Genomic DNA, 15,171 nt, shown 5'->3' on the forward strand with positions numbered 1-15,171 from the left:
TGTATTCACTAACAATAAAGTTGCCATGCGCAAGGAGTATATGGCAATTTTACTGTTATGTGAATTGTGCAATTAGCATCTCTATTAGATCTGTATTACCCTGGTAATGTGAGCATCACTAGACTTTTATATATATATATATATATATATATATATATATATATATATATATATATATATATATATATATATATATATATATATATTCCACTTTGTTGTTACCTTTGGCTCTATTTGTTACTGTCTTCTGTAAAATACTCTACTAAATATTTAACAGTGTACAATTTCAAGGAGTAAAACCAAGCTGCAAGACTGAATTTATGGCAGTCTAGCCTTTCTCCCCTTTTAGTGAGGTAAAATAAATAAATAATAAGAATAATTAAAAAAGCATTCTTGATGAAGCTCCTCATTTGAAGGCAGTAAGTAGTTATAATCACGCATGAGAAGGTAAGGTTCAGTTTCACTTGTTGGAAAACAGAATAAAACCATGAGTGGGAGCGGTCCACGATAGAGAGGGTTAGAGTACCTATGTCAGCACCTCTTGCTGATACTGTTCATGCTGCTTTACTTCTTGCTGACACTTCTGCCTTCACAGCCAGAGGTTCGGAAGAGCATAGCCATAAGCACAGTTAGGGCATCATCAAGACGCAGCAGCTCAGTCAACCCTCTCAGCCGCTTTCCCTGCTCGCTCACAAGTTGGGGCAGTTTCTCCTTTCACAAAACTGTTCTCAATTATTCCTAGTTATTATCCTCATAACCAAGTTCCCAGTCTAGCCTACCTGTTATGAGGAAGTGGGAGACAGTCTGGCACTTCCTGTGGTGGCTGAGAAATAGGAGCTGAACGTGTGTGAGATCAAACAGCAGGGGGAATAGAAAGATGTAAAAGGAGGACAGTGACAATACTAGAGGCTAGAAGCTGCTTTCTAAAGTAGAACACCATCTGTTAGGTGTAAAAAATACATTGAAAATGTTCAGTATCTTATATTTATTAGATTGCGAAAACGTCACCTTTTCTATGCTTTGCACAATTAATAATAAAAATAGTAATACAAAATACTATACTAAAACAAACATAAATATATATAACCTTTGCTTATTCTACATTTCTGTTTTTAGGGAATGTCTAAGAAGGGATACATGAAATGATTGTCTCCTAAAATTCCTGGAATGAGTAGGACTTTACTATGAGGTAAGCCAGCAGAAATGTTTAAACATTATAGATTTTTGAATGCAATTCAGCATATAAGCCAAATAAAAGAAAGCCGCAGTCAGCCTTGTTACAGTTCTTTCTCACCAAAGCAGAAATTTTGGCATGGTAGCGCGAAATACTCTTGGCAGTAAAGAAATGTAATTTACTCCTTAAATAGGCCTCTAGCTGAATTTAGAATTATTAATGATGTGTTTGATAACATTGTCCAAGTCCGCATGTTTGGAGATGCTGAAAGCAGTGATGTTCCTCTTCCTTTTTATAACATGATGAAACATGGAGCGTTCACAGCAAAGAGCCAAATACTATTTAAAGGTGAGGTCGGTAGTCCAGTAAAATCTTGTACCACTCTAATGGAATGTGGAGGATTTCTCTTTTGGGAAATTTGTCCTTTCCAAACATTATAACATAGCGGCCATTGTATTTTCAGGCATGACTGAAACTCTTTAGATATAATTACAGGTCTACCAAGAGATTCCTTTTGAACAGCTGAAGATCTTTCTCAATTATAGATTTTCACGTTTGGTCAAGGAAGCACTTAGTACATCAAACGATGGTAAATCAAAATATGGCAAACAACTGTGATAGTGGGTAGATTTTAAAATGGCAAATCTAACAGACATTCACAGACTGTGAATGCTTCAAATTGGCTGGACATCAAGCAATCTAATGATTATAAATGGGCAAAACAGAATAATCCAGGCATGTAAAGGAATACTGAGATTACAATAAATATAGGAGATAAACAATTGTATCTATCCTCCGTCTCCTAATAATGATTTTTTTTTAGATATCCCACAGTTTTATATGTATATGTACTTTTTAAGTGTTCACTTTTCATTGTCTCTGCTCAATGACACATTCATTAAAGCAGACCTGAACTCAGAATGTCCTCTCTGCTCTAAAAGATACACAACAGCTTAATAACCTTTAAAGAAAAACATGTCTTTGTTGCAGCTGATACAAATCCTAAAATTAATCTGCATTGCTTCTACTTTCAGGTTCATGGAAGCAGACATATTGTTAACAACCTGTGCTTTCAAATGAGCTTATCTACCATCTCTGCCATGGCAGTCATGTGACACAGGGAAGAGAATAAATTACAATGTGTGATTAGACACAAATGAGGGGGAATTAGACAGGCTAAACTCTCTAAATACATACAGAGTGCATTTCTCTATGTTTTCCTCCTGTCCTGTGCAAGAGTTCAGGTATACTTTAAAGTATGCCAGAGCTACTTTTTATGTCTTTCCTGCTCTAAGAAGCCAATTTCTGCCTGGAATGTGTTTTATGGCTGTTATTCCTTATCGGTGAGGGTTACCCTATAGTCCAATTAGGTCCCAACTGGAAAGAAAATGTCACTTGCATTCCTGATGTTTAACTCTTTCAGGCAGAGAAAGAGAAAAGGAACACAAAGCATAGTTATTTTTTCTGGTTGTGTAATGCTTAAAGAGACTCCGTAACAAAAATTGCATTCTGTTTTTTATCATCCTACAAGTTCCAAAAGCTATTCTAATGTGTTCTGGCTTACTGCAGCACTTTGTACTATCACAGTCTCTGTAATAAATCAACTTATCTATCTCTTGTCAGACTTGTCAGCCTGTGTCTGGAAGGCTGCCAAGTTCTTCAGTGTTGTGGTTCTGCTATGAACTCCGCCTTCCAGGCCCCTCTATGCACACTGCCTGTGTGTTATTTAGATTACAGCAGCTTCTCTCTTCTCTCTTATCTTTTACAAGCTGGATAAATCGTCCTCTGAGCTGGCTGGGCTTTCACATAGTGAGGAATTACAGACAAGGGCAAAGGTGTTTGCAGGAAGAAAAGAGCAGCCTGAAACTTCAGTGCATGAGAGATGCAGGGGGAAAGAAACACACAAATGATCTCTTGAGATTCAAAAGGAAGGCTGTATACAGCCTGCGTATGTATGGATGTATTTTCTATGAGTGGACATACTGAACATCAACCTACTTCCTGTTTTGGTGGCCATTTTGTTTGTTTATAAACAAACTTTTTAAAACTGTTTTTAACCACTTTTAATGCGGCGGGGAGCGGCGAAATTGTGACAGAGGGGAATAGGAGATGTCCCCTAACGCACTGGTATGTTTACTTTTGTGTGATTTTAACAATACAGATTCTCTTTAAAGGAACACTATAGATTAACATGTTTTTTTTCAATTGAGATAGGAATTGTTTGGGAAGTGCTGTTGAGTATGGGTGTATACATTTGACTGCTAATCTGTTTGTTTAGTATTATCAAATTCCTTTCACACTTCCATCAGAATTGAGATAAGAATTGTTTGGGAAGTGCTGTTGAGTATGGGTGTATACATTTGACTGCTAATCTGTTTGTTTAGTATTATCAAATTCCTTTCACACTTCCATCAGAATCAAGCTAAACAGCATCGGGGGAGAGTGAACCTTGAGAGGAGGGGGTTTCCCTCACACTCCATCTGTTCACCCTGTGTGTGAGAGAAAGCTCTTAGCAGCTTCAGCTGCTGTGTCTCTGAGAGCTCTCTGCAGAAAGCAGAGGAAATATATCTCATGTGCAACATAAACATTTGTGTGTGTGAAACCTGATACCAGAGCCATTGTATATAACTCTGCTCCAACATTTCACTGTGCTTAGCATGGCAGACTGCAGAGATTCACCTATGCAAATGAGACATTCCAAATGCAGCTAAAATCTACACACAATGAATTACAGCTTTTACCTCTGATATTTAATTAACATAAAAAGTAGGGAAATTTTTACACAGCTACATAGACATTATTTGTATATTGTCATTTTAGAACACTTGGTTTGATATGCAGCAATTAAAGAGACTCTGAAGTCTCAAAAAAAAGTATTTTTATTTAACAAATATGTTTAAGCCCTAACTAAACCGCCACATTCCCGCTGCTGTACGCTATCTAAATCCCCCCAAAACTCCCTGGGGGGGGGAATCCGGGCTGCGCTTCTGTGAGAGGCAGAGCTACGAGCCGTAGCTCTGCCTCTCAGCATGTCTGTCAGCCCGGATCGTCGCCTCTCCCCCGCCCCTCTCAGTCTTCTTTCACTCAGAGGGGCGGGGGAGAGGCAGAGATCCGCCGCTGACAGACGCATGTGAGGCAGGGCTGCAGCTCATAGCTCTGCCTCACATGGAAGAGCTTAGGGCAGCAAAATCCACGACCAAGAAAGTCGTGGATTTTGCAGGGGAGAGGTAGGGTGATCACATCACCAAAATCGCTGATTGAGTATAAGAAGTAAGTTTCCTTTCTCTATTGCTGTGACTGTTACTGATGCCTGGGTTTATACACAGACCAAATATGATGAGTGCCTAGGAGAATATTTGTGTCTCGAATAGGCATTTAATATAATATACTGTACTTAGAACTTATTATATATTTGCTTCAGTTAGTTCCATAAATTGTTTGTGTTTGTTTTGCTTACATGCAATATAAATGTAAGCAATATGGGGACAGTTTCTGATTTTGATTTACATAATAAAAATATAGAAAAATGATATATATATATATATATATATATATATACATATATATATATATATAAATATACACACACACACATATACACCCACAAAAACACACACACACACACACACACACACACACACACACACACACACACACACACACACACACACACACTTTCCTCAAAGACCTGCATAATAACTTGTGGAGTTTGCTGCTGTCAGCTGGATAGTGTACTGGTAAGTAAGGCCTTTGGGTGGGATTTGAACCTTTGACTAGGGTTCAAATCTCAGCTCAAGCCAGTATGGAGTCTTTGGACAAGGCTCTCTAATGATTCTGGTCACCCGTGGAGCGCACCTAAGTGGCTGCAGCCCTGAAGTGCTTTGAGTTCGCCATGAGAAAAGTGTGACAGAAATGTTCAGTGTCTTACTTTGTCTTACTGTATATGCCAAAGCCAAGCAGGGAAAAAAGCAAAACTAAAACAAGGCACAACTTTATCAAATGTTGCATTAAAGTTCAAGTTAAATCAAAACTTCCTTTCTGCTATAAAAGATTAGCAAGAGCATGATCAACTTTTAGGGAAAGAAATGTCTTTATCACAGTTTATGGAAATCCTAAAAAACTCAGAAGTTTTACTTGGATTCACTTCATTAGAAGCACTGAAAGGGATACGCCTGTGGTTCCACAAGACCTAGGCACAGTTCACAATCTCTGATGCACAGCTGCTGATAGGAGCTAATTGACACTCTGATCTAGCTAAATAAGCACAGAGCATAGTCCAGTGAATTTATTCAGCAGCCATATGTGAAATAAGGACTTTTCATTGTCTGAAGTGCAAGAGATCACCTAGGAGAAAACTCAGGTGAAAAAGTGAAATGCATATGGGCCCTGGACTCAATTTAGTATAACTCTTCTTGATAGAGATAAACTGTAACATAATACCTCATAAGTGGGCCTTATCAGTGCGTATTGGACAATGCAACAAGCCATTTTTCTTGTAATTGCAAACCAGCATTGTTTAAATTACCTTTGGAAGAAAGGCAAACATTTCAGGGGAACAGCCAGCAAGGAGGGAGAGAGGGGTCTGCGGCTGTGCACTCCAGGCTCCATGCTGGAATCGAGGCATAGCTAAGCCGGTGTTGTAAATGTGTGAGGGGACGAGTGGAGGACGGGGGAGGGGGGCAGCCCCTATACATACCTACCTACCTACCTATACTGAAGGCCCCATACCTACCTACCTATACTGCAGGCCACATACCTACCTACCTACCTACCTATGTACCTATACTGAGGACCCCATACCTACCTAAACTGAAGGGCCCCATACCTACCTACCTATACTGAAAGCCCCATACCTACCTACCTACCTATACTGAGGACCCCATACCTACTTATCTATACTGAAGGCCCCATACCTACCTACATACATACCTATACTGAGGACCCCATATCCATCTACCTATACTGAAGGCCCCTATACCTACCTATTTATACTGAAGGCCCCATACCTACCTACCTATACTTAGGACCCCATATCTACCTAGCTATACTGAAGGCCCCATACCTACCTACCTATGCTGAGGACCCCATACCTACCTACTTATACTGAAGGCCCCATACCTACCTACCTTTACTGAGGACCCCATATCCATCTACCTATACTGAAGGCCCCTATACCTACCTATATATACTGAAGGCCCCATACCTACCTACCTACCTATACGTAGGACCCCACACATACTTACCTATACTGAAGGCCCCATACCTACCTACCTATACTGAGGACCCCATACCTACCTATCTATACTGAAGGCCCCATACCTATCTACCTACCTATACTGAGGACACCATACCCATCTACCTATACTGAAGGCCCCTATACCAACCTATACTGAAGACCCCTATACCTAGCTACCTATACTGAAAGCATCTATACCTAGCTACGTATCCTGAAGGCATCTATACCTAGCTACCTATGCTGAAGCAAAGCCCCCAGCAAAGCAAAGCCCTTGGGCCCAGCAAAGTAAAGCACCCTGCAAAGCAAAGACCCCAAGCCCCAGCCCAGCCTAGCAAAGCCCCCAGCAAAGTAAAGTTCCTGGGCTCCAGACAAGCAAAGCAAAGCCCCCAGCCCAGCCTAGCAAAGCAGAGCCCCCGGGGCTCAGCAACGCAAAGACCCCAGCAAAGCAAAGCCCCCAGTCCCAGCAAAGCAAAGCCCCTGGGCCTCAGCCCAGCAAAGCCCCCAGCCCAGAAAAGCAAAGCCCCAGGGCCCTAGCCCAGCAATGCAAAGCCCCCAGGCCAGCAAAGCAAAGCCCTGGGACCCCATCCCAGCAAAGCACTGCCCCCAGCAAAGCAAATCCCTTAGCCTAGCAAAGCCCCCAGCAAAGCAAAGCCTCCGGGCTCCAACCCTGCAAAGTGTTCAGCCAAGCAAAGCTCCCAGCTCAGCAAAGCCTAGTAAAGCCCCTGGCCCAGCAAATCACCTAAAAATACCCTTCCCCCAGTGAAGCTGCCAGCAAATTGCCCAGCCCAGCAAAGCCCCACAGCATCACCACCAGCCAGGCAGCCCAGCATCACCACCAGCTGAGTACAGCACACAGGCCAGCCAGCCAAAGACAAGACAGAAGCCAGATGAGAGGCTTATTTATGTGAAATACTGCATTTTGAATATATTTAAGTTACACCACTGCTATGTTCATGTACATTTGGCCCCACCTATGACCACACCCACTTTCCATGGCATGACTACGCCCATTTTTGCCTGCGCAGGTGTGGTTGCAGCACCGCTGCACTCATTCCAGAAATGGAATGCAACCTCGATCAGCTGGAGGGCCCCAGGCAGTGGCGGAGGACCACATAACACAGAGGGAAGATTAATTAAGATCCAGGAGGCTTCCCTCTTCCTTGGTTCTCTTTTAGATTTTTCTGGTGCTCTTCTACATTTTTTTGCACAGTCCACATTGCATGCAAGGCAACCCACTTTCACAAAAACCAAAAACTTCTGTTTTCCATGGAAGAAGAAAAAAATCTCTGATCACTTGAAGGAGGGCAGTTTATCTGCCTGCTAACCATCAGTGAGAACTCATACTAATTTCTAAAGGTGGCCACTAATGATCCAATCTTTTTCATCCAATCTTAACAAATCTATGTAGTATAAAGGTAAATTGAGTGAATATACTGAATGGATACTTCAGGTAGTTACCTTATATTACATAGAAATGGTAAGATTGGATGAAAAAGATTGGATCATTAGTGGCCACCTTAAAGAGACTCTGTAACCTCAAAAACATCCCCTGGGGGGTACTCACCTCGGGTGGGGGAAGCCTCCGGATCTTAATGAGGCTTCCCACGCCGTCCTCTGTCCCACGGGGGTCTTGCTGCAGCCCTCCGAACAGCCGGCGACAGACCCGACTGTAAATTCAATTTTTACCTTTGCTGGCTCCAGCAGGGGCGCTGTGGCTGCTTTCGGCTCCGAACTACACGGAAATACCCGATCTCAGTTGGGTCCGCTCTACTGCGCAGGCGCTGGAAACTTGCGCCTGCGCGGTAGAGCAGACCCGATGGCGATCGGGTATTTCCTCCTACTTCAGAGCCGACAGCCGTCAGAGCGCCTGCGCAGGAGCCGGGAAGGTAAATATTGACGCCATCTTTCACAGAGGGCTGCAGCGAGACCCCTGAGGGGCGGAGGACGGCGTGGGAAGCCTCATTAGGATCCGGAGGCTTCCCCCACCCGAGGTGAGTACCCCCCAGAGGACGTTTTGACGTTACAGATCCTCTTAAAGGAAAATCTTACTTCTTCCTTTCCGACTTGGCTGTCTTGCAATAGTGCCTACAGCTTCATACTTTCTGGAAGCCGGTCAGTTCTGCAGGAGGAGGGCAGCACTGCATTTCATATTATACGTATATAAACTGGATACTTGTTAGGTAAACTCACACATTCATTAGTACGAATACTTAAAGGAAACTAGAAATGCAGGCTAGTTTTAAAGAGTAAATTAGCTGAGCACCCATTATTATTTAATGTGTATTTGCTGAATGTACAATATTTACTTTATGCTCTAGGTTTTCTACGTAGGCACTCAATTGTAGCTAATGGAGTCCATATAATCTCCCAGTTCCCTGTCCACACTCCATTCACCTTTGACTCCATCAGCCTACATTATATGGTAATTGCCTGGCTGGAGTAGAAGTGAGGAAATTGCAGTCTCTTACCACTGTTGTGAGCTTCCAGCTGAGAAGCGGAGTTGACAGCGACTTTGCATAGTGAACAGTAAAGAAGTCTTTTAGCTTTTTCCTCCTCGGTCTCTCCTGAAGGGCATATGCTGCTGCTAGTTACCAGAGTGATTTTCTTGTCAACCTTGGAGGTGGTCTCTGTTGTCATAACACTGATTTTCCTTATTTCTAAGGTTGTACTCGTTGATATTGCTGGGATTCCTGGGGCAATTTCTGAAAATAAACAGAAACAGGCTGTTTGTTAAATGGGAAATTACAGTCATTTATCATTTATGTATATGTTTACATTATGCAAATCATGGCATATAGAGGAATAATAATCTTGACAGGCAGTATTGCCTTGAGGTGCCACACCACTTAAATGATCGTTGCCTAACTGGATGGTTCTGGCCAGATCAGGTGACGATATTATGTCTGTGGGCAATCTGCAATCCAAGCTTAAAGCTCATCTGTTCAGACAAGCAGATAATGTGACCTACATATTTTTCTAGTTATTGATCCAGTGCTACTTCACTTTGCTCTATCTGAAGTGCACATGCACAGTCCTACTGATTCTAGTCACCTCTTGTTATTCCTGCAGACTGTAATTGCATTACTTGGGAATGTGCTAATTATTCTGCATTGCTTGTCTGTACCTTTTTTTTAGGAATTGAAACACAGTATCAGCCTCCAGAAGTCTCTAATGGATGAGTCCTGTATGGCAACTGTGGCATATTTTTTTACCCAAGCATAACCTCAGGTACACTTTAACTCTTTTTGGCCAGTACTGCAGATACATTTCAACAATTTCATCATCTTACAGCACTTTCTCTTGCTGATAGGCATGTACTGAAGCATGTAACACTGCCCACTGTGCTTAAAGAAAAACACATCTGAAAACCCTTTATATTTTTTGGAGCAGAGGCAGGGAGATAAGATTCCTCTGATGTGTAGCTGCAGTGCTGGCTACAAAGAATGAATCTGTCCACAGCAGAGGGACATAACTCCAACCAGAGATGGATTAATATGTAATGAGGCCCTAGGCAAGGTAGTAGATTTGGTGCCTCTTTGTGGTCCTTTTGGTAATCTGAAGGGAAGAGAGGTCAGAGAAGGTGGCAGGTAAGCCCCTTGACACCCACTAGGCCCCAAGCACCTGTCTAGGTTGCCTGGTGGATGATCCTGCTCTGACACCAACTATGCTTCTTTTCCCATACTTTGGGAGCTTCACACTTTTACATTGACAAAAAAAAGTTCACCTGGGTTCCTTATTGTGCTATCCATTGTACTGGCACTTTTATATTTATAACAATTATCTTCAGCTGGTTCTCTACTTTCCTGAACATTGTTCAAGAAAGCTACAAGTGTTCAGAGACAGTCTACCAAGACCAAATCTAAAATGATTTAATTAACAAGCTTAATTAGCATTTGGAATGGAATTGTTTGTTATGCTAACTAGGTATTGTTTCTGCAACCACATGAAAAAGTTTGACACTGGCCTCATTTGCCAATATCAAAAATTATACTTTATTGTGAATAGAGCAATCAGAGATTGTGAAGAGCTTCCACTACATATAAAACCATTAAAAACACTTTAGGAGCACCAGAGATTACACGGCACACCCTCACCTCAGTATCTACCCCATACACACACCCATGCCATTCATTCCGCAAGGATTCATGCATGCACTTATGATGAATACTGGACCTCTGAACAGTTGCACGTGCTAATCAAAAACCCTATCTGCTTTAAAAAGAAACCAGGCTTAAAAGTCCAATGGGAAAACGAACTGTCCCCGGGTTGAAAAATAGTTGCTGGTTAATGGTATCTGCAGTCTTTGGCCAGCAGTTAGCACTGATATGCGCAGGAAGTGCAGTCCAGCTTTTGCCACAACCAGATTAAGCTCTCGGATATACAGCACAGCAGCCCAGGTTAGTAAGCTAAGATAAGCAGAAGTTGGTAGTTTCAGCATAGCGTTTAAACAAGCATAGCATGCATAACAGCGTCAGGGAGTCCAGTTCACAAAGGAGCCCTGCTTAAGGGGTTACCGTATCTCTTATTGTAAAAAGACCCTAAGGGTGTACGGTACCTCTCTTCAAAGGCTTCCCACAGCGCAGCATAGTCCTGTGGATGACGGCAGTTGGTGGTGACTAGTGTGGTAGATCTACCCACACGTGTCTATGCATCAGTGCACTGGCGGGGATCACACTCATAGCAGCAAGGGAGTCGAGGTGATGGGTGAGGCCGGCCTCATGTAGCTCCTCCCACCAACATGTTTCGGCCAATGGCCTTCCTCAGGGTGTGGCTTAAGGTATGAAGGGGTGCTTTCTCCCTTTATATTCAAAAGAGCTCCGGTGTTGTGTCTGATTGCGCTGCCTGTGGATTTGTGCTGCCCCACATGTGCACTAGGAGACTGTGCGGCCACATTTCCTATTTCATAATGCTGCTGATGGTAACATAATAAATATCTAGGCTTCCACACATCCTACACTCCTCAAATTTTCAGGGTAGGGAGGGACCCCCAGAACTACCTGTATGCCAAATTGCAGCCCCCGAGCCCCAATGGTTCCCGAGATAGGTTTCTCTAATCTATCTCCTGAACCAGTGGGGCTCTGGGGCTGCAATTTGGCATAGAGGTAGTTCTGGGGATCCTCTCCCTACCCTGAAAATTTGGGGAGTGTAGGATGTGGGGAAGCGGAGATATTTATTATGTTACCATCAGCAGCATAATTAACTTCACACTGCGCATGCGCGCTACTCAGTGTGGAGGGGAGCTTCCGGGCAGTGCAATCAGACATTACACCGGTCACCTGACATCACTGCAGGCGCCATCTTGCTTCCTAGAAGTTTTGCTCAAATATCAGGAGCCGAGTTTTGCTATATATTTTTCTTTCCGCAGTCCCAAACGAAGTAGCTGCTTTCAGCAAATAGTGTCAGGGCATATGGGAGCACTTTTAGATTTGAGAGTTTTTAGGATTTTTGAAAAATGCAGGAGACACACAAAGGGGAGAACTTGCAGATAGATATATAGGCAGACAGACTGCCTTTCATTATCATGTGGGAAAACACAAGTCTATTCCACACACATATACGTTTCCCACATTCAGTGTCATTGCCTCGCTTTTCTTAAACGGCCATGCACAGTTCAGGCTTTTAAACTAAAATGCTATCTAGGTATGTCAGTGTAAAGGTGGCCACACAGGATACAATAAAATGATCCGATTTTACAACAAAAACGATTAGATCTCCCCAAAAAATAGAAAGCTTTTTTTTAATTTGACTGGAAAATCTGATCGGATTTCCTGTTTTCTTCAATTTTGATCGATCCCGAATGCCAGAAATGTTTTGCTTCAATCTTTCTAAACATTGTATGGTGTGTGTTAGATTTTCAATGTATTAATATACACATCCTAGCAAATTTGTCAGAGTTTCCAATCATTTTTATCATAATTGGGGAAAAATTGAACACAGGTGTGTGGTACATTGGTCATATTTTTGAAATGTTACAATCAGTCAGAAAAATTGATTGCAATTCTTAAATTGAACAGATATTTAAAAAATTGTATGGTGTGTGGCCACCTTAGGTGTCATTGGATTTGTACACTAGGTGCATATTACAACACACTCCTCCTTCATGTAACAAGGAGATGTATATATACGAGTTCCACAAGAAGCAGGGAGTTCCGTATCAGGGTGCCTTTCCAGGAGGTGATACTGTAGGCAAATGTGAACGTAGATTGTGTCACAAAATAGCCCTGACTGACGGAACCTTTGAAAATCAAAGCTTAAAAATAAATGTCACCACTCCAAACAGAACAGTTTACAGTCTCTTGCAACTTGGTTTAAAATGTCACTTACGCAAAATACAGTATCTGGAGTATGTCGTGGTCCTGTTTTAGTTTTCGTGTGTGCAAAAGGCAGCAAGCAGATGGTCAAAGACATTATTCTTAGCCAACAGTTCCCGACATAAATTGTCTGTCTAGTTAATAACACATTCGACAGGTAAACGTTTCAGACAGGTAGCTGCTGGCATGTAGCAGAGATTTGTAGCAGCTATAGATCTCTTTCATTAGATTACACCAAGTGCTAGCGATTTTCTTAGCGATCTTTGCATGAATGAGCATTTTTTGGCACATTCATTTAAGCCTGAATCGCTCCAGAAAAATTCTACAAGCAGCACATTTGTGATTTTAACAAAATCGTAATGCTGCTGTGGGAACATCCTCATAGGCATTAGCCAAGCACTTTTCAAAACATGGGTGCCTTGAAAAGTGCTCAAAAGCGCTTTTGGTGTGAACCAGCCCTTGAAGTTTTTCATGTTGTTACAGACACAATACAAGTCTATAAACAGTAACTACAAATCCCTGCCAGGAAGCAATATAATATTGGTATAAACCAAGGTCAAATTCATTGACAACAACCGAGTTCCAGTACAAAAGACTGGTACATTTAATTTGCTGGCATTCTAGAGCGTACCTAGAAAATGGCACCTGATACAAATAGCCCCGGAGACTGACGGTAGCAGAATATCATATCAGCAGATTTTAAAATAGTCTACTATTTAATTCCTATAGGAAAATATCAGACTTTACCAATATTTTACTGTGACCTAACCGTACTCTCACACAGAACCCTTCCTCTACCTAACCCTAAACTCCCCTGGTTCATTCTGAAATCTATTGGATTCCTAGTATGTGGCACACATCAGATAGATTCAGATAGATTCCTGTCAGATTCGACTTCACAGAAATCTGACAGAAATCTATCTGATGGTCGAATCTGCTGCAAATCTATAAGTGTATGGCCACCTTTAGTCTTAACCCTAAAAGAACAAGCGACACCCATGCTAACCTAGAAATAAAAAACACATATATAAGTAGATAAATACTACTTATACATACATAACAGATGTATTGTGCTATCCACGTACTGATTCCTGTGAATTTTATAAAGGAAAAGCAGAAAATCCTATTCTAGTCAGTGGCCATCTTGCCAAGCTAATGCTGACATCCTATCCTCCCTGACTCTTGTTTTCCCCCCTCCCTTCTCTTGCTCATTGTGTATTCATTAGCTGCCCTCCTCCCAGAGTCTTCAGACACTCCCGCTGAGGTGTATACTAGGAACTATACTGTCTTAAGGTAGCCATACACTGGTCGATTTGCCATTAGATCGACCAACTGACAGATCCCTAAATGATCGAATCTGATCAGAGAGGGATCGTATGGCTGCCTTTACTGCAAACAGACTGTGAATCGAATTCAACCTGAAACCGATCACAATCTGTTGAGCTGCTCCTGCCGCCTGTCCTCCCCGTATACATTACCTGAAGCTGGCTCCGGGTCCTCTTCTCCGTGCTGCACCGCATCCCAGCATCCCGCACGGCATTCCAGCGTACACTGTGTCACTCCGAGACCAGGAAGTTCAAAGAGAGTGCCCTCTATTTGAACTTCCTGGTCACTGGAGTGACACAGGAAGTTAATGTACGCTGGGATGGAGCAGGAACAGAGCGGTGCAGTGCGGAGAAGATGCCCGGGAGCCAGCGTCAGGTAATGTATACCTGTATCGGATCGGCCGCCGCTAGCGATGCGCTCTCTACCCGCGGGCGATCGACGGTAATTTCCCGCACGGAGCGATCAACGGACCGATCCGATTTTGGGAGGAAATCGGATTGGCGGGTGTGTTTAGCGTGAACGATTGGCAGCAGATTCGATCCCAGTGATCAAATCGGCTGTCGAACGGCGGCAAATCGGGCCAGCCGATGGCCAGCTTAAACCTCCAATCGCTGAGTCACCTCAGGCTTGCTTGTAAACACAAGTGAGCAGAGGTGTTTGAGATAAGAAAGCTAGGCAGTGAAATAAATGGAAGAGGAGGAATATATTATAGATAAAACGAACTCCCAGCATTCAACTCTTTGGAAATGTTTGGCTCTTGGGCCAGTGCTCCTAAAGTATGTGATAACTACAAACCATAACAGCAGAAAAAGTTTTGCAAGTTTTGAATGCAGGATTAGCATCTTTATCACTTAATACACTCAGACCAGTCACTGTTGAAATTTGATTTTTATGGTGACAATACCGCTTTAAACCACCCTGCTGCCGCAATAGGCAGCAATAGTAAATCCACGATTAGAGTCAATAAACAGTAATTGTGACACCAGATATATAGCAGGTGGCGGGCGCCATCATTACCGTTCTATAAGGCTTTTAACCCCCCTGGCGGTTTGCAAAAAATCCGCCAGGGGGCAGCAAATCTTTTTTTTTTTATTTTTTTTTTTTTCATGTAGCGAGACAAAGTC

At 42.5% G+C, this 15,171-nt stretch overlaps 1 protein-coding gene across 2 annotated transcripts in view; it reads right to left on the minus strand.

Annotated features, from left to right (window-relative positions):
• The window catches only part of ZNF385D (zinc finger protein 385D), a 496,219-nt gene that overhangs the window by 39,772 nt on the left and 441,276 nt on the right, over positions 1 to 15,171 (minus strand). For both annotated transcript variants that reach the window (XM_068236132.1, XM_068236133.1), the window contains one exon: positions 8,879 to 9,112. In XM_068236132.1, coding sequence (XP_068092233.1) covers positions 8,879 to 9,112 — 234 coding nt within the window. The remainder of the gene's footprint in view (positions 1 to 8,878; positions 9,113 to 15,171) is intronic.

This window comes from Hyperolius riggenbachi, chromosome 5 (genome assembly GCF_040937935.1).
Source record: "Hyperolius riggenbachi isolate aHypRig1 chromosome 5, aHypRig1.pri, whole genome shotgun sequence".
Taxonomy (NCBI): Eukaryota; Metazoa; Chordata; class Amphibia; order Anura; family Hyperoliidae; genus Hyperolius; species Hyperolius riggenbachi.